An 18,639-nucleotide genomic window follows, 5' to 3' on the forward strand; every position below is an offset into this window, starting at 1 on the left:
CGGACATTTGAAAATTCAAAATCACTTGTACAATCACATGGAAGGAATATTCAGTCTAAGTCAATACTTTTAACATCACAGGAAGTTCCGCAAGCGTCTCTAATTTATGCCACCTACTATGAATTCTTCATGAAGTTTTATACTCGTAGCGTAGAGGACAATACCTCCGCTGCAAGATATACCCGAACATAAATCCCGGTATTTTGGGAATAACCTTATATAATCAATAGTACACTGCTACCGTACTGATCACTTGATTTGTATCACGTGACTTGTACAATCACATAGAAGGAATATTCAGTCTACAAGTCAATACTTTTAACATCACAGGAAGTTCCGAAAGAGTCTCTTATTTATGCCACTTGCTATCATGAATTCTTCATGAAGTTTAACACTAGATCGTAATCGCAGTGTAGGCGATCATGGTTTCACGTGCATCTATAAATATTTGGTCTTTGCAGCTGTCATCGTCCTTGCTCTTTGTGGTTAATATAATGAGATGACAAAAATGTTGAAACAACTGGTCGGTTAATGTCATAAACAAATGATTATACCTGAGATCAGCTGTTTCATTGTTCCACCCACTCTGTTTTGTAATATGTTTTAGAAACAATACCTGAATTCAGAAAAAAGCCTCATTTCAATAATTTGATGACAACTTATAAGTGTTTAGATGTTTAAAGTCACTGAAAATTCACTCACAATAATATCACTGATCAATCACATTTACTTCTACAGAAAATTCTGTCTTCATATTCTACGAAAACACGGACACAGACAGACAAGACAGACACAGGCACATAGACACACATGCAGGCATACAGACACAGACAGACACAGACAGACACAGACACAGACACACACACACACACATATATATATATTATATATAATATATACATATATATATATATATATATATATATATATATATATATATATATACACATCAGGTAGTTCGACTGCCTTTAAAAGCACATGAGCTGCAACTTTTGACATTATATTTATGATTTTAAATTTAGATTATAATTAGTTCGTAGACACGTTTTAACCCAAAGACGTTCACTGAAGTATAATTATCCTCTGAGTGCAACTGCATGGGGAGGTTTCCGTGAGACAAATAATAAACCAGTGCCGCACTCAAAATATGGCCGCCTCCATGCAACTTCATGATAAACAGCGTAAATGGTACATGTACACATTTGAATCTTTAAAAGTACAACATGGTGCAATCAACTAAACGGACGGAAAAAGGATTGACTCCATTTTGACTTAAAATCTCTGTTTTTCACCAAATATGGCAAATTTTGAAAATGGCGGGAAATTGAAAATGAAGAAAACTCTTTTCACTTTTTTGCCTATTTTGCCTCAAGGAAATGTTCTGCAGGCATAGTCAAGGACTGTGTAGTTCAATCTGTAGATTGTATGAATATCTGAGGACGTTGCAGCTACCTTGAGGATGGACAAATTTCGCAGTTCATGGGCCTTAAAATTTGCCAGCCAACTGAACCCGGACCCTGGTTAATATTATCCAAACGTACGTACGTACGTACAGACAGACAGATAGACATACATACATACATACAAATATGGCAAATTTTGAAAATGGGAAATTGAAAATGAAGAAAACTCTTTTCACTTTTTTGCCTATTTTGCCTCAAGGAAATGTTCTGCAGGCATAGTCAAGGACTATGTAGTTCAATCTGTAGATTGAAATGAATATCTGAGGACGTTGCAGCTACCTTGAGGATGGACAAATTTCGCAGTTCATGGGCCTTAAAATTTGCCAGCCAACTGAACCCGGACCCTGGTTAATATTATCCAAACGTACGTACGTACGTACAGATAGACATACATACATACATACATACATACATACATACATACATACATACATACATACATACATACATACATAAAATAGTGTTATTGACTTGACAAGTCCTTTCTGACTCAGTCTTCCTCAAAGCAGAACACATACAGAGGAATTAAAACTTCAGCACTTCAAATTGCCGCAGAGAATAACAACTTTCCAATGGTTGAGTTGCTATTTGATAAGCCTTTGGAAGATGATATTGGTAAGTTGTTAAAAATGTTAGTTTTAGATTGACAAATTGACTGATTGATTGGCAAATGCGTTAGTCGGAAGGTTAATGGATGGATTCATGGGTTTTTTTTATTGATTTGGTTAATTTAGTAGTGAGAAAGAGAGTGAGTGAGTAAATGAGTGAGTGAGTCGCTGAATGATATATTTTATAATATCTCGGCACCATTAAATGGATCTGTCTTTCAAACGGTATCGGGGAGAGTCAGCCTGTGCGCCTTCATTCACCTTAGAATGCTACAGCTTGCATCGTCGCTTGGACTTGTAAATTCGACTGCATCCCACCGGCAATAATCAGTTTACACTTACTACCTGGCATAGCTCGCATGCTGTTCACGATTTTGTTGACGGCTTTTAAGTCCGTCTTTCATGTGTCAATACCATACGTCATTGATCTGCCAGATCTAAGATCCAGTTAGTTTTTTTTATTGAACATTTTACTGGTACCTTTGTAGGTTACATGAATCTGTAACGGTTACGGGAAAGTGTTTTGCCAAGGCATTTTGACTTCATTAGTTCGCTGTGCCAGATCTATCTATGAATATTTTTCTTTGATCGTGTGGAAGATGTTGAATGTGATATACGAACGTTTACATGCAGACAGACTGACTGACTACATAACGAATTTGGACATCTAAAATAGATACATCAGTTGGAACTCAAAATTATCGAGAGTAACATTTGCATTCATTTTAGAGTTGCAATCATAAAATCTACATTAAAATAATGTAAAACTAACAAGAAGCGTAATATTTTCTACGTATCTTGTGCTCGTAGTACAAGCGTTTTCACGTCTATAAGACCTTAAAGGACAAAGTCTTGTTATTTACAATATTTCTAATATTTCCTCTTTCCTAACAGATGGACCAATCGACCAAACAGTGAGCTTACAGAGCGCACTTTCAAGTCCCGCTTATATATGCATTTCATACCTTCATTCACAGACGGAAAATGGACAGAAGGTAAATGTATGCATATTATAGTATTGCTGTTAAAACAGACATAAATGTTTTGCATTTTCAGCATTTGGTGATTCTTCTTTTCACGCAGCAACACCAATAGTGATTTCGGAACGCTTGGATAGATAGTACCATTGAATTGCGACATCTCAGGTCATGCTCTCTCCTTTATCAATATTCTCATATCAATAGTCGTGTCGGATAGTACCACCGTCTTCATGTCCAATTTCGAAAAGCTTTTAGAACATCGGTATGACACTCACAATTCAAGCCAAAGTATCTTTGCAGCGACGTTCTGTTTTTATCGTTGGACGACAACCTTTGCAGCGGATATTTATGAGCTTATGTTGTACGAAATATTGTCAAAAAAACTCTGCTTGGCATAATGGTATCATTTTTCGGAGCTCCTATCAATTTGAAAGTTCTTCACCCTTGCCACTTGCCACTTCAAAGTCCCGGTATCTCTGTTTGCTTTTAAGGTAGGGAATGTCGACAACGAAGACGGTCCGAACAATCCCCAGGTGGATACACATTATCTATTCTCTTTATTACCATCATGAGAGCTGAAGCAAGCGATTACATAAGAGACAAAGAAATATTCACTTGAAAGTAACTTCGAACATAGCAGAGGGAATATAACATTGTCATGATAAATCTAACACAATAAACTCGATATGTGATAATACACAATAAAACTCGACATTATTAGACATCGGCCAAGAATGATTCATCCTCTTGAATATAGTAATTTTATGTCGGCCGTCGCCATGTACATGTTATATGAAACGAGCCATTATTCTTTGTTTGGGAGTAAGAAAATGTAGATTTCAATAATGTTTTCCATTTTTTTATTCAATGCAATGTATAATATTTGTAGTAAGAGATGGAATATATTAACAAGCAATTTATCAATCCACATCAATTTGCATTACATCTTATATGAGCTCCACGGCTCCGCTTTCTGTTTAGAGTAACCACTAAGACCGTCAATCTAGAGAAACAATCGTTAATTTACAAGCACTGTGCACTGACACAGTCTAGTATTAAAGAGCGTCAAATTCATCACTTCCAACTATCTATCCCCTGATTGATTGTTTGTCTTACCATTGGTAAATGTATTACAATTCTCTACTCCTATTTTTGGATTTGTTCGTTTCTTTTTCGTTCGTATGTCTTCTCTCATTTCTGTCATTCCTCACAAAATTATGTAGGGTTGCACCGGTTAGCCTGGTTTTAAATACTTTTATTTTTATTCGCACTATTGCAATCTTTAAACCGCTTTTGATGTTCTTTTATTCAAACGTACCTCTGCAGAAATAACGTGTAAATAGAAACCCGTGCTTGCTTTTGCAAATTAAGCAATCTAACGTACAAGATAATAGACAAAACATGGTGATAAAACGTTATTCGGTGAGAATACTGAGACTTCATAATCGCAGGACGAAAATTGTCTGACAATCAAGAGCAGTGGCTTCAAACACGGTACTACACTGATGTGTTAGAATTGTTCCTCCTACTTTCTCTTCGCAAATGTATATTCTTCTTACTCATAAAGAGTAAATGGATATAAATCACTGATTATTGGTATTAGGATCATTTCAATAGTAGGTCCTGGAATATGTCGTTCTTTATAAAATCGATTGTTTGAGCAAACCTTACTACTTTTTGTCATGAACACAAAACTAATGTGTGCTATAAACTGCTTAATTATCACTGTAATTTATTACTCCCATGGATATACATGCAAAGTAAGTCACAATTTATGTTTACCCCATACGACAGGAAACCCTAAAGCCATGCCCCCAGGTATGTACGAATAGAAAGAGAGATATAACCTACAATATCATATCATTGAATTTACTGTGCATGCAGACATGAAGATCTTACTACAATATTCTCAGACTCTATACTCGCGTGTTATGATCATCATCACAAGCAAATGTCACTCCCACAGGGCCAGCGAAGATGTCCGTCTTAAGGGGTAGGGATAGATGAGTTGTCTTTGTTTCACCACTGTTTTCTTGTTAGCATTGTGTATTCTATTTTAATGCATTTGACTATGGCATTCCCGATAAAGATGTATGCTACCAACCTTGTATGTCCTAGTCTTATCGTAGAACCGTTTTATGATGATTTGTCACATAGGCCCTATTTTTCCCCTGATAAACTCTATGCGACTGACTCTCTCAAGCATATTGTTATCAAATCTTATGTCAAGGGACAAACAGCTAGGTGAACTCTATGTTAAAATGAGCGTCACACAACGAATTGCAGTGTACCTTTTTCTCCACGAAAAATAGCTAAAAGACAGTTTTTCTTGAAACACTACACATCGGCGTATTCAGCTTCTGGGGGGTGTCAGGCGAAATTGCTCTAATGATTATTATAATTCTAAAGGAAGGATAAGTACTGGTGGTTTTAGCGGTTCAGAATAACTCTAATTTCTCATATGTATACTGTTCCTCAGTTCTGTTCAACGGACATCACACTAAATTGTAGGCCTTTGTGTCTGCAAGATAAATCTTAGGGATTGTTCTGTCAGCTGTCTGCATCAATCGAAATTAAACTTCATCGTGACTACATAAATGAGAAGTGAAATTTGCATCCACTCTGAAGCGTTTGTCCTAAATGCACTGCAAGAGTTTTGTCAGTGTTGATTTTTATCACATCAACCTTTTGACTGTGCTTCCTATATTCTTTCTACATGTCACCTTTCCAACCTGGGGTAAACAAAGATTCATGACTAATGTTTATTAATCATCAACGTACCGCTCTGTGTGTTGTTAACATTCTGAAAGGTCGGATCACACATCTTTGTGTCTTCTTTCACTCTATAAACAAACCCTAAACTGTTCATAAAGCTGATCGGTTTACACTTGGTCCAGTGAGTCTTTGATGCAGCTTCAAGGCCATCTTGAGGTTACAAACTCCTCGTTATCCATCGGATCTTCTGATAACTTTAATGAGTAACTTTTTACATTTTATAATTTTAAAACACAATTTAAACGGTATCAGAGAGTCATATTGTTCCAAACTAAAACTGTTATCAAACTCAAACAAAAGACTGTTATCCAAATTAAAAACCAGATCCAATAAGCACGGTGTCAAATTCGGGGCCTCTGCGGCAAACCAAGTAATAGCACACAAAATGAAGTCTACAGAGTCAGCAAAGCAATTACGTTTTCATTTAAAGTGACACTATTATAATCGGCTTTAGGATCAGATTATAAATAAATCAATTTTCAACATTAATGACAAGGTATAAGCAGTAGCATCACACGAAATGAAATCGAACAGCAAGTCCACAACAAATCGATAATCGCCACGTCATTCTTTCGTTGATCGATTTTACCACAGACAGTAGTCTTTCTTGTGTTCAAAAAATTAAAGCAAGAAGACAACTCTATAAATTAGTGAAATATTTTAAAATACATAATCTGGGACTATATAAGACCTATGTAAGAAATTATAATTTACAATACGCATTATGCGAGGCTAACATAGGTTGTTGTTGTTGTTATGTTAATTATATTCACAAAACACAGTTATTTACCCTGACGTCCGATTTTTTCAACTTTTTCCGCAAGACGTAAAACATAAAGCATGTAACAATTTACACAATTGTCTTGATATCTCTTATCTCTATCAAATGGATTACAGGCTATTTTTTGGACTAAATGTTGATTTACCTAAAGCTTCTGACCAATCTACTTTTTCTAATCACACTCACTTGCATTCTCTTCCTTAATCATATCAATAGACTATGTATTGTAGTAAGGTTTTTCTTCACTTCTTAAAAGGTATATTATGACAGTATATTTGTCAAATTTACTAGCTACGGCGTCGTCATTTAATAAAAACACGCAAATAACCACCAAAAGACTCCGTTTAACAAACTGTGGAAATACAAAGATAACCATGTAATTTCCAACACCCAAGGAAAGTTTTCATCATAATGTATGCGTTGGTATGGCAGAAAAACAATAAACGTGACATTCTGCTTGTGTAGTGCTTGCTTCTTTTAACTTAAAACGATGTTCCAGACCGTGTCTCGATAATACGGATGTGTGTTTTCTGGTTTTGTGATCCACCTTACATAAGACTTTGTTAATGTAAGCTTCCATTTAGTATACAGGATAACAAATCGCATTTCCTGGAGAATGCTTTTAAAAGGTCCCAAAAACTTACACAGCTGGTCAGTGTACTGGATTACACGGTTTGGAAGGTAATATGTCTTAAGATTTTCCTGACTTCATTCATCCGTAATATGGTACTTGAATCTTATATTTTAATGAAAATGTTTATGGTCAAATAAACATTTCATTTTATCCCTGTGAAATGCTGCCAGCAGGAATTTGTCTGCCAATTACTTTGATAAAATTGCTCATTGATTATCACTTCTCAAATGTTGGATATATTATTGTTTTACTAAAGGAAACTCTTGAAAGACTTGAAGAAAATCTCACTATGTTCACCGTAGAAATTCTGAACTCTTGCATCACAGTTGATGAAGTTGGCAAGCTTCTGGAAGGTGAACATGACAACAGTTGTCAAGATTACTGCAACCATTTTGTTTGCGATCGGGTGAACAAGGAGTTATCACTCGCCAACATGGCCATAGAAACAAAACAGAAACGGGTAAATTGTATCATTGTTTTATTGAACTTTTTAAATGACTTCGTCCGATTGCCGAATTTGGTTGGCACAGCCCCATCGCCATCGCCATAACATCGTACAGTTTTCGCATCCGAGACATCTATGCATTTTAATGTCAACAGATTCCCTTTTTGAGATGTTAAGCAACGAGAACTAAGATGATAAGGAAGTAGAACACTTGCAGTATACTACAAATAGTGTAGCTATTAAACATTGCCCTATATGTGTTAGAATGAACAGTACAACTAAAATTTTCTCATTTCCAAAAAAAAATATTTAAGCAATAAAGCACACCCAGCGACGGTAAACCACGAGATTTTGACCAGTTACGATATATATGACGATATATATGCACGAGCTATAGCGAGTGCATATCTGGAGTGATCTGGTCAAAATCTCGTGGTATACATGGTTCTTTTTGCGTCTCAACCAATCAGATCGCTGTATTTGCACAATCAATATACTGGGACGATATAAAAGATATTATATCATATTGATAGCGCAATAACAGCGATCTGATTTGTCGAGACGCGAAACGAACCGTGGTATATTCGCAATATACCACGGCTGGCACACGCGCGAGCTCTCAGCTGGAGCAAAAATCCGCTTTTGAATGAATGAATGAATGCTTTATTTCACCGGATACTTCACAGTATGTACAATAATGAAAATGAAAAGAAACTGTGCCTTACTGAAGTTGTACAGTGTCAAAGAAAAGAAAGAACATTGCAGTATTGTAAAATCTGGTGGGGACCATGAAAATAGTCTACAAGGACTAGTCGAGTTCACGGCCCCTGAGTATACTAATAAGTATTTAGTACAAGCTTAAGTGCGATGGAGGATAGAAACAAACACAATTTTAATGTAGATTCAGTAAGTGATGTTTTAATGCGGACTTGAAAACTTGTCTACTTGACAATTGTTTGAGATAGTCAAGCAGGGAATTCCAGTATTTCACAGTTGTGAAATTGTCAAATTTGTGCCTGGAATACGAAAGTTTTCAATTTGTGTTAAACGTGTTGGATACGAGTGCTTTGGAAACTCAAAATAGTGTTAACTGCATAAGGAAGATTGCTATTTTTCAAGTCAGAAGCAAACATACAAGTACAATATTTACTCAGTTTGTAGATATCTAAAATATTTAGTTTGTAAAACAGAGGTTCGGAATGAGCAATAAAATGAGAAAAGGTATTTGAGCGAAAAATCCGTTTCTGAAGGCGAAAAATTGGCTCTAAATAGCTGGAAAAGTGTTTCCCCAGATTTCCTAACATTATATTACATGAGGTAAGATGAAAGCATTGTATAGTTGAATGAGAATGGATTTTGGAACATATTGTCTCAGTCGTGTAATAATACCAATTTTGGGTGTAACTACTTCAATGACCTTTCATATATGATATTTCCATGACAAAGATGAATCTATCGTAACCCCTAAATATCTGGCACAAGAAACTTGTTCTCTTGTATCATTCCCAGTTGACAGATTTCCTTCAAATGTGGTGTTTCGCTGAGGTGTCTGTATGATAATATAATTGGTTTTGCAAACGTTGACTGTGAGTTTGTTGGCCATATACCAACTGATAATTTCATTAAATTTGGCATTAATTTGAGTAAGATTTACATTCTGGGTACGTAGAGATTTAAAAATGTTGGTATCTTCTGCAATAGTCTACAATTAAAATAGTAAGTTGAATTACAAATATCGTTAACATATACCAAGAATAAAGTCGGACCCAGAATGGAACCCTGAGGTACACCACATTTGATTTGCCTGTAACAAGAAGATTTACCATTGATAATTACAAACTGATTACGATTTGTTCAATAACTATGAAATAACTTAAGCGATGGGCCTCGCAGTCCATAATGATGCAGTTTGTGAGGAAGGATATCATGATCAATAGTATCAAAAGCTTTTTTCAAATCAACAAAAATACCTAATGTAACATAGCCAAGGTCCATCTTCTCTATAAGATCAGCAACAATGTCAGCAAGGGCAACTTTATGACTGTACTTTTTGCGAAATATATAGTGCGTATCAATAAAAGAGGCACTCCCATTTGGTAACATTTTTAAAACGCATTTTTTCAATGCCAACGGTCGATATTTGACGTGGCAACTGCGCGCGGATCGCGAGATATCGATAAAAACATGTCATTTCCCGAGCGTATTTTTCACATCCCGAAGTTTTACGATCGTTTCTGATTATGACGCGAAATCCATCGAAGGTTTGTTGTTGTGCTGATTGACGATATTCTAGGGAGTCCATAATAAGTTCGAACGACGCAATTTTATCTCCCGCTGCGAAGACTTTATATACAGCATTATGCCTTCACCACAGGTCAGTTTTTAAAAACTTCTTCTTAGCTTTGTCGTTGTCATTATTCTAAAATCAGTTGTATTATATTTTTAAGCAACACCACATAAACACAACTTTTTATGTGTTAAATATTAGCCGCCTCCGATGACTACATTTTGTCGTCTCTTACACAGTACGTGTGGTTCGCCGCGCGCGTGGAATGCGCCTATGCATACAACGCGGTGGCCGCTATGTATCAACCGCACGTAACTGGGCTAGTCACCTATGCGAATTCTGGTGGAATCAGCAAAAATTGTTTTTCGATTTATCACCAAGTCAGTAAGACTCAGCTTTCTCCCACGGTGCATGACCGATCACCTAAGCAAGTGGTACTGTGGCGCACAGCAGCGTCAGTGTAGACTCGTACTCCATAGCTTAGTTGACTATGGCCCCAGTGCCGAACGTTCGACGTTCGGAAGCTGAATTTAGGTGGGCCACCGGAATTCAAACTTTTACTTTTTTGAAGACATGTTTTTATCGATGTCTCGAGATCCGCGCGCAGTCGCCACGTCAAATATCGACCGTTGGCACTAAAAAAATGTGTTTAAAAATGTTACCAAATATCGTAATTGTCAAGAAAAGAAACCACCTGTTTGCTGATAACTGCTTCAAAAATTTTACTAAAGACTGGCAAGATTGAAATTGGCCTGTAATTACCAACATCTAATGGACAATCTTTTTTATAAAGAGGAGTAATTTTTGCAACTTTTAGACTATAAGGAAAAACACCATTTGAAATCGAAAGATTGATAATATGTGAAAGAGAGCCAGCGATATACTCAGCTGCATGATTGGTCAAAATATATGATAGCTATACTTCACACCCAGCGACGGTTTACCACTCGATTTTGACCAGTTCACTTCATATATGCACGAGCGATAGCTACATTAATGAATAAGATAATACATTAAAATATAAGATAATACATTAATGCCAAAATAATATTCAATCCAACTAATATTGGTTCAAATGGAGTACTTTCTGTGTGTTCGGTTCTACTTACTAGCGGCATTGATAATATTTGAGGGACATTCATTCATTGAAGATTGAGCATATTCAAGCGTAATCGACATGAACACGATTGGAACTAATTTGGAATAATTGGATTTTCATATTTTTCAAATTTCTCAATAGTGTTAGGTGCCGTACAGCTGAATGTTGCAATATTGCAAATTACTCATAGAAACAAGTGTGTAACGTAAAAAGAAAAGCAGATGAGATTATATTTGTAGATTAAATCGGCATTACTTCACCATCCCAATTATCCAAAATTAGTTCCAATCGTGTTCATGACAACATATTTCAGAGACAAATGAACCTAATACTTTTGGTTTTATTCTGTATATTCGCTTTTAACCATCGTAAACCTTCTGCATGTGCTCGCCTTCCTTGATCGGCCGACTATAGTGCCGTGTTAAATGACAATGCACTAAATGTATTATCCTTCTCAGTTTATTGTACAGGAGAAATGTCAGCACTTCCTCAAGGAAGAATGGTTGCTCGGGCAGCCGGACTGGGCCAAGAAGAAAGGAAAGATCTGGAGCTCAATTTACCTGATTTTCAGTATATTTGTCTTTGGCATAATTTGTCAAGTGATTCCGGTGCAACTTTTCTTCTGTAGGGAAACGTGGCTTCAGAAATTCTTCCACAGTCCAAAAACAGCTTTAATGACCCACTACTATACTTATGCATCGTTTCTTCTTTTCTTCTTTATTTATGATATTTCAGTTGATTATAAGATAAATGATAATCAGATTGTTGTGGTGTCGAACATAAATTACTGGCCTATTCTTATCATGTCCTTGATTTGGTTCGTGGCGCTTCTCATCGATGAAATTGTAGGAGTACTCGAAGAAGGCAAAAAGTTTTTCAAAAGCTACTGGAACCTTTTGGATTTTTTTATTTTTACCTTTTTTATAGCAAGCGTTATTTTGGGAAACCCGTTGTTTTTCGGTAAAGTCTATCCAAATCCATACATATGTATTATTCTTAGTAAATTAGCTTCCCTCAGTTTTATCTTTGCCTTGCTTCGCTTATTGAAACCATTGTACTTGTCACATTTTTTGGGCCCAATGTTGATTATATTTACTGATATGAGGCATGACATCTTTCGCTTTCTCATAATCTTTGGATATGTTGTTCTGGCATTCGCACTTGCCATGTATTACTTCTACGTTGACCTTGGCTCGGACCAGTCAGGTTTTGCTGAGTAAGTTCACGATTTCATTGTTCAAGTATTTCACTACATTGCCTGTCATTATACCAAATGGGTGGTATTATACCTACTAGTTGACTACAATCATTGCAGTTAAAATAATCCAAATTATACAAATATTATTGGCAATGTGAATTCATTTTGGTGTCAAGAAAATCAAATTTCAGTCAGTAGTGTTGCGGCAAATGGGCAAGATAGGTGTAAGACAGGTAGAAGCTAAAAAGAGGAGGCGAACTCATTATTGGAAGTCTAGTTTGATATCAATATTAAATTCATCTAACATGATTCTTTACAACAATCGCCACTGTAATTTCACTTGGTCAATATCGCTTTCCGGATTGATTTTACTATTGATGACATACTCTTTACATAGCGACGTATGTTTTATTCTGAAATTGCATTTTATGAATAAGGATAAGTTCAGAGCTGCGAAAGATATTACCTCCCTTCTTACAAAAAAAAACACTAGCAAGCGAAAAATCAACTACTGTTTTGTTGATTTACAGCCTTTCCTCATCATTGACGATCTTAATAACAACAATTTTTGGAGGAGATGGCACAGATGATCTACAAGTTGACCAAAATATGTGGTTCAATACTTCCTCTGAATTGAGTGGATTTGCCTCAGCCGCTGCTGACTATTATGTAGCCATGGGATACGTGTTGTACACTTTCTTTGGCATTATTGTCCTCATAATGTTACTGAATTTGTGTATCGCTATGATGTCTGATAGATACACTCGGGTACAGGTACGTCAAAGCACACTTCATAGGGGACCTAAGCTCCAAATACTTGATCCCTATTGTTATTACTCATATTATTGTTGTTCTGTAAATACTTTGAGCAGCTATATAGAAAAAAAATCGTAACACGTAAACTTCTCAAACTTGCCATGGTGATCCGTGACTGTAAGAGTTGTACACCTTCCCCAAGAAATGTTGATTGATTATTACCTGCCACCTGTCTTGAACTTTATTGGAGATTAAAATTATCTTCTTCTACACAACCAAAGACTACATCAACTTCAACAGCGGATTTTGCGAAAGTTTTCCGTAACTTCAACGGCAAATCCCTGAAAACATTACGTCTTCAGAACGAGCCAAGGTATTACCTTTTAACTTTGAGTGTATGAGCAGAAGAATGTCCCTTTTAGTTGGCATAGAAGAAAATCACCGTGTGGCTCGGCAGGCATACCTAATTTTCATGCAATTATGTATTTTGTCTAACTAACTGAGGAGTAGTTGGAAGAGCTAGAGAGTCAGGATTTCCAGAAAAAGGTCTCCATGGGACTAAAATTTGTCCTAAAGTATGGATGGCCACTACTTGCTTTTTTAATTTTGGATCTCCATAATGACAATGGACTCCCTGCTAGACACGCGTGGTTTGAAAATTCGCTTTAAATGGGCAATGCAAGGGAAAGTGCAATTTGAGGCTTATTACAATCTAAACCTTCAGGTATTTGCCAAAATCATTTTTGCCACAGTGAAAATATTTTGCTCGATTTTGGTAATCCAAAATAATCACCTCCTTGCAACAAGCAATCTGTAATGGTCATTGTTATTAGTCAATAGTTTGTTAGCTACTTCTAGGCATATTGTACTTAGGTAGGTGTAATTAGGCTTCATGCTCAAAATCTATCAAATACAGCTTTTGCGGTTTACAGAAAAAAGACATACGTCCTTCTCTAATTTAGGTGAGTCGTCAATTTTGCTACTGTAATAACTTAAATTATTCGAGAATCATTAATTGACCGTAATGTAAGTTCGACTGATCAGCCACACGTGTCACTTAGAGTTAATACGTACTATGCGGATTGTTTGTGTCGCGGCGGTTTCATTTGCTGTACAACACATTATGCAGTGGAGGCAAAATTCATATTGGTAACCATATACTAAGCGAAATGATGCTTCGGTTGTTTGTGATTTCAGGAAGTCATTGATCTTGAGTGGAAGTTTGAAAGAACCAAAATATGGATGTACTACATATGTGCCAAACGGCCACCAATGACTCCTGGGACAACGGTATGCTATCTCATTCTGATACTCGGTAGTCCCCTGATCATATGCTTCCGCTACTTTTTTTGTAAAGGAAAGGTAAGCCTTAACTTTTCTGTTTTATTCAATTTATAGGCGATCGAGCCACTAAATTCTTATTCAACTTTTTTTATATTTTATCATCGAAAGCTGGTTAAGAGCAAAGAAAATATGCAAAAGAAAACAGGTCATCATACTTTTTCTACATGTCAGTTTTTAACACATTCGCACATTCGCAAGTTATTTCGGTTGACATAATTGGTGTTGCATTTACTTTGTTTGGATAATAGATTCATTTAATCAGTATATTTGTGGATGAAAACCTCTTAACCGTACTTCTCCATACATCACTTACAAACAAGCCAAGTCCGTTCTATATTTGAAGAGACTAAACCTTAAATACTTTAAATAAAGTACAATGTAACAAAAATTCATTATTTTTGTACCATTGTCATATTTTTATATTTCTCCACGTCTTGTTTCCGTTTGTGCCTAATATTGATGCCTATTTTATGCATGCCAAGTTTGTCATCTCTGAACAGAAAATACCAGGATTTATTCTCTGGTCGTTCTACGTTTATCACATCAATTTATGTGCGCCAGAACCTTTTGCGATGATCTCCGATGTGCTCGCTCGTCAATGTAAGCAGACGACATGGTGGCCCGTAATTCTCCCGCCATCAAAATTTTTCTGATGTGAAAATTTGTAAAAATCCGTCATGATTTTTAAATTCTGACAAAACACATTAACTTAGCAAATTTTGAGTCCTATTTTTGTTTTGTCGCCAATATTGGGTTCGTATCCGTATAGACCCCGTCGCAACCTGACTTTCGACGCACAGAGTACTGCAAGAAGGGAGTCAAGTGCTCATCCAGACCGCATTCTGAAAAAGTCGTGTAATGAAATCGATATTTTCATATAGACTGCGGCAATAATAAGTCGAACTTCGAAAATACAAGCGTGTAACGCTTGTACGTTCGTAAGGAATTGTGTTTATAATTTTCGGAACAAAGAACTCGAATCTGATCGCATTAGCGCGGGTTCCAAAAGCATTGCAACAGGGGTACGGTCAGATGCGATGCTACACCGTCACAGTGTTCGCGCCGTTGAGACTTATGCCGTTGTGTGGGCTTTACTCTGTTCAATTATTCGATGACAGTGGGCCGAATGCTTGATATACGTTTAGTATATTTACGTATGTGGACGTATATCTCTGTATATGGAATATATCAATACGTTGATATAGGTAGCGTATACATAATGCAGATCTTTGCACACCAAGTGTACACTGTGCTTGTCCATTTTATTAGTATACGTACGTGTATACGTAAGGTATTGGCAAATGCACAGAATCAGTATATGTGTATACATTCTTGTGCATCAAGCATTTTGTCAAGTGTAAGAACATCACGGGGAGATTTAAACAATCTGATTTTGCCTGGTACTTTTGTGTCGAAATTGTAATTTAGCAAAGTAAGTTGCAATTTAGCCTGTGTTAGCATTTTCTTTTGTGAACAAGTTCGAAGATATATTGTCGTACTTTTCTTTCCAAGGAATGACGCTACTTTTATTTCGTTTGTTGTAAAATTGTTAGTGTTGCTGCTATGGGAAATACACTTGTCTTATGCAACAGTCAAGTGTCGTTTTCTACTAAAATATTGATTGCCAACATTTATTCAGGTGGTCTTTCTCTGGCTTTCCTGCTTTGTTTCCGCATTTACCAACTTAACTTGGTCCTCTCTCGGTATCGTTGTTTGCTTTTAAGGTTGAGGACGTGGATCAGGAAAACCCCGAGGTGGATATAAATTAGTTCTATTTTCTTTACTACCGTCATTAGAGTCAAAGCGAGACGGACTTCAGAAAAAATAAATCATAAATCGAAAGTACTTTCCAACATAGTTGAGGAATACATTGTCATGAAATATAATATTACAAAATAAGCTCGACATTGTGAGACGATGGCCAAGAGCGATTCCTCCTCTTCATTCAAGTTATTTTATACCGTGCATTTCATTTTGTTTATTAAAAATCGAACGATTTGTTGTAGAATTGTACAATACGCGTTGCTGTTTGTTTTATGACTCAGTCAAGTGACTATTCTAGTATAATGTTGATTGTTCACATTTATTCATGAGTCTTTCTCCAGCTTTCCTGTTTCGTTTTCGCATTCACTCCACTTCAAAGTCCCGGTATTTCTGTTTGCTTTTAAGGTTGGGAATGTCGACAACGAAGATGGTCCGAACAATCCCCAGGTGGATACACATTGTTTCTATTCTCAGTATTACCATCATGGTAGCTGAAGCGAGCGATAACTTCAGAGACAAAAAAAATATTCACTTGAAAGTAACTTCGAACATAGCAGAAGGAATATAATATTGTTATGATAAATCTAACACAATAAACTCAATATCTGATAATACACAATAAAGCTCGACATTATTAGACATTGGTCAAGAATGATTCCTTCTCTTGAATATAGTAATTTTATGTTGGCCGTCGCCATGTACATATTATATGAAACGATCTATTATTCTTTGTTTGGGATTAAGAAAATGTATATTTCAATAATGTTTTTCATTTTTTTATTCAATTCTGTTGATTGAATGTTTATTTTTTTATTCAATGCAATGTATAATATTCATAGTAAGAGATGGAATATATTAACAAGCAATATATCCATCAACATCATTTTGCATTACAATTGATATAAGCGCCACGGCTCAGTTTTCTGTTTAGAGTAAAGACTAAGTGTCAATCTAGAGAATGAATTGTTAATTTACAAGCACTTTACACTGACATCATCTAGTATTAAAAAGCGTCAAATTCACAACTTGCCACTATCTATCCCATGATTGGTAGTTTGTCTTACTATTGGTAAATGTATTACAATTCTCTACTCCTATTTTTTATTTGTTCGTTTCTTTTTCGTTCGTATGTATTCTGTCATTTTTGTCATTCCTCACAAAATAACGCAGCTCGGTTTTTAATACCTTAATTTATTTTTATCCGCACTTGTGCAATCTTTAAACCGCTTTTGATGTTCTTTTATTCAAATGTACCTCTGCGGAAATAACATGTAAATAGATACATATTAGAATTGAGAATATGTTTTCATTGAGTATTTGATGGCGTTTCAATTTATGATACGGAATTTCAATGCTGTGAGAACCGAAACTAAATGTATTGTATTTTTCTGTCTCACGCTATTCTCTCTGTAATCTTTGCCCATACTGAAAATTTAGTCTGTCTCTTCTACCATAAAGGACATAGAAAAGAAAAAGCAGAAACAGGCAGAACGAAAAATGAAACGGGGACTGGCAAAACTAAGTTATCATAAGGTGCGTACTTAAGTGTGATTTTCAAATGCCTTGTTAACGTCACTGTAGTATCTTGACAAATACTGAAATTACCTCACATCTTGAACATCTTAGTTTCCTAACATCATTGTTTAATTAATGATACTGTCATATAATGACATACATTAAATAATGAGATTGATATTGTTTGACAATAACAAAAGCCTTGACCCACAGTGCTTCTGCGCAGTATCTTTTCTTAGCACCGTATGCCAAGGCATACATGTGGCTCAATGCATCGATAAAGTATGCTACAATGTAGCAATTTTATTAAAATCAATTCGAGACCTGAAATGACAGGAAATCTGATGTATCAGGCAATGCCCACCTCTCACATGGTAGTCAAGTGAACTGAAAGAATTCATGCTTCCAAAGCAAACCCTAAGGATATTTATTTAATGAGGCATTGCACAGAACTAGCCTTTTTTTGCTCAAAATTACTTTTATTGCAAAGATTCATTCAATATTCATCGGTTTGTAAAACAAGATAAAAAATATTAGTAGGGACTCACCTTTCGGTATGCTAAACAGTCGTGAGATGAGTGAGAAATTGCTATGCGTAAAAAATTGTTTACTCTTTCAATCATTGCTGGGTAAATCGTCTGAGATCATAACCTTGTTATGGTAAAGATTTTTTACATCTGGTGATAATCAGTCACATGAACTTTAAAAAAAAAATTGTGATTTTCGTCGAAGTATAGAGAAACAAAAGAATGTTTTGTTTTTTCAGTTTTTGAAACTGCTACTGCACAGATATTATGTGAAGCATTTGAAACAAGATGAAACACGTTCCGGAAAAGAAAGTCAAGGTCAGAAACAGGAAAGCCCGCAATCGGGACCTGCGGAAAAAAAGTGAGTGTCGTTTACGCTTTAATTCGTCACGTAAAACAAATATTTAGTTATCGATGAAGTCATTTGCCAGAAAAGAGCACTAATTTTCGTTTTGTTTTCCAG

The 18,639-nt window shown here is 35.9% G+C and overlaps 1 protein-coding gene across 5 annotated transcripts in view; it reads left to right on the forward strand.

Moving 5' to 3' along the window:
* Positions 1–18,639, forward strand: part of LOC139133390 (short transient receptor potential channel 4-like) — a 51,944-nt gene that overhangs the window by 30,884 nt on the left and 2,421 nt on the right. Inside the window, exons 3-15 of one of the 5 annotated variants that reach the window (XM_070699948.1) lie at positions 1,958–2,078; positions 2,966–3,066; positions 3,543–3,584; positions 4,846–4,869; positions 7,199–7,288; positions 7,498–7,701; positions 11,531–12,288; positions 12,801–13,044; positions 14,224–14,388; positions 16,095–16,124; positions 16,540–16,581; positions 17,572–17,667; positions 18,416–18,537. In XM_070699948.1, the coding sequence (XP_070556049.1) occupies positions 1,958–2,078; positions 2,966–3,066; positions 3,543–3,584; positions 4,846–4,869; positions 7,199–7,288; positions 7,498–7,701; positions 11,531–12,288; positions 12,801–13,044; positions 14,224–14,388; positions 16,095–16,124; positions 16,540–16,581; positions 17,572–17,667; positions 18,416–18,537 (2,039 nt within the window). The remainder of the gene's footprint in view (positions 1–1,957; positions 2,079–2,965; positions 3,067–3,542; positions 3,585–4,845; positions 4,870–7,198; positions 7,289–7,497; positions 7,702–11,530; positions 12,289–12,800; positions 13,045–14,223; positions 14,389–16,094; positions 16,125–16,539; positions 16,582–17,571; positions 17,668–18,415; positions 18,538–18,639) is intronic. The other 4 variants (XM_070699949.1, XM_070699953.1, XM_070699951.1 and 1 more) reach the window with 4 other exon arrangements.

This window comes from Ptychodera flava, chromosome 5 (genome assembly GCF_041260155.1).
Source record: "Ptychodera flava strain L36383 chromosome 5, AS_Pfla_20210202, whole genome shotgun sequence".
Lineage (NCBI taxonomy): Eukaryota > Metazoa > Hemichordata > Enteropneusta > Ptychoderidae > Ptychodera > Ptychodera flava.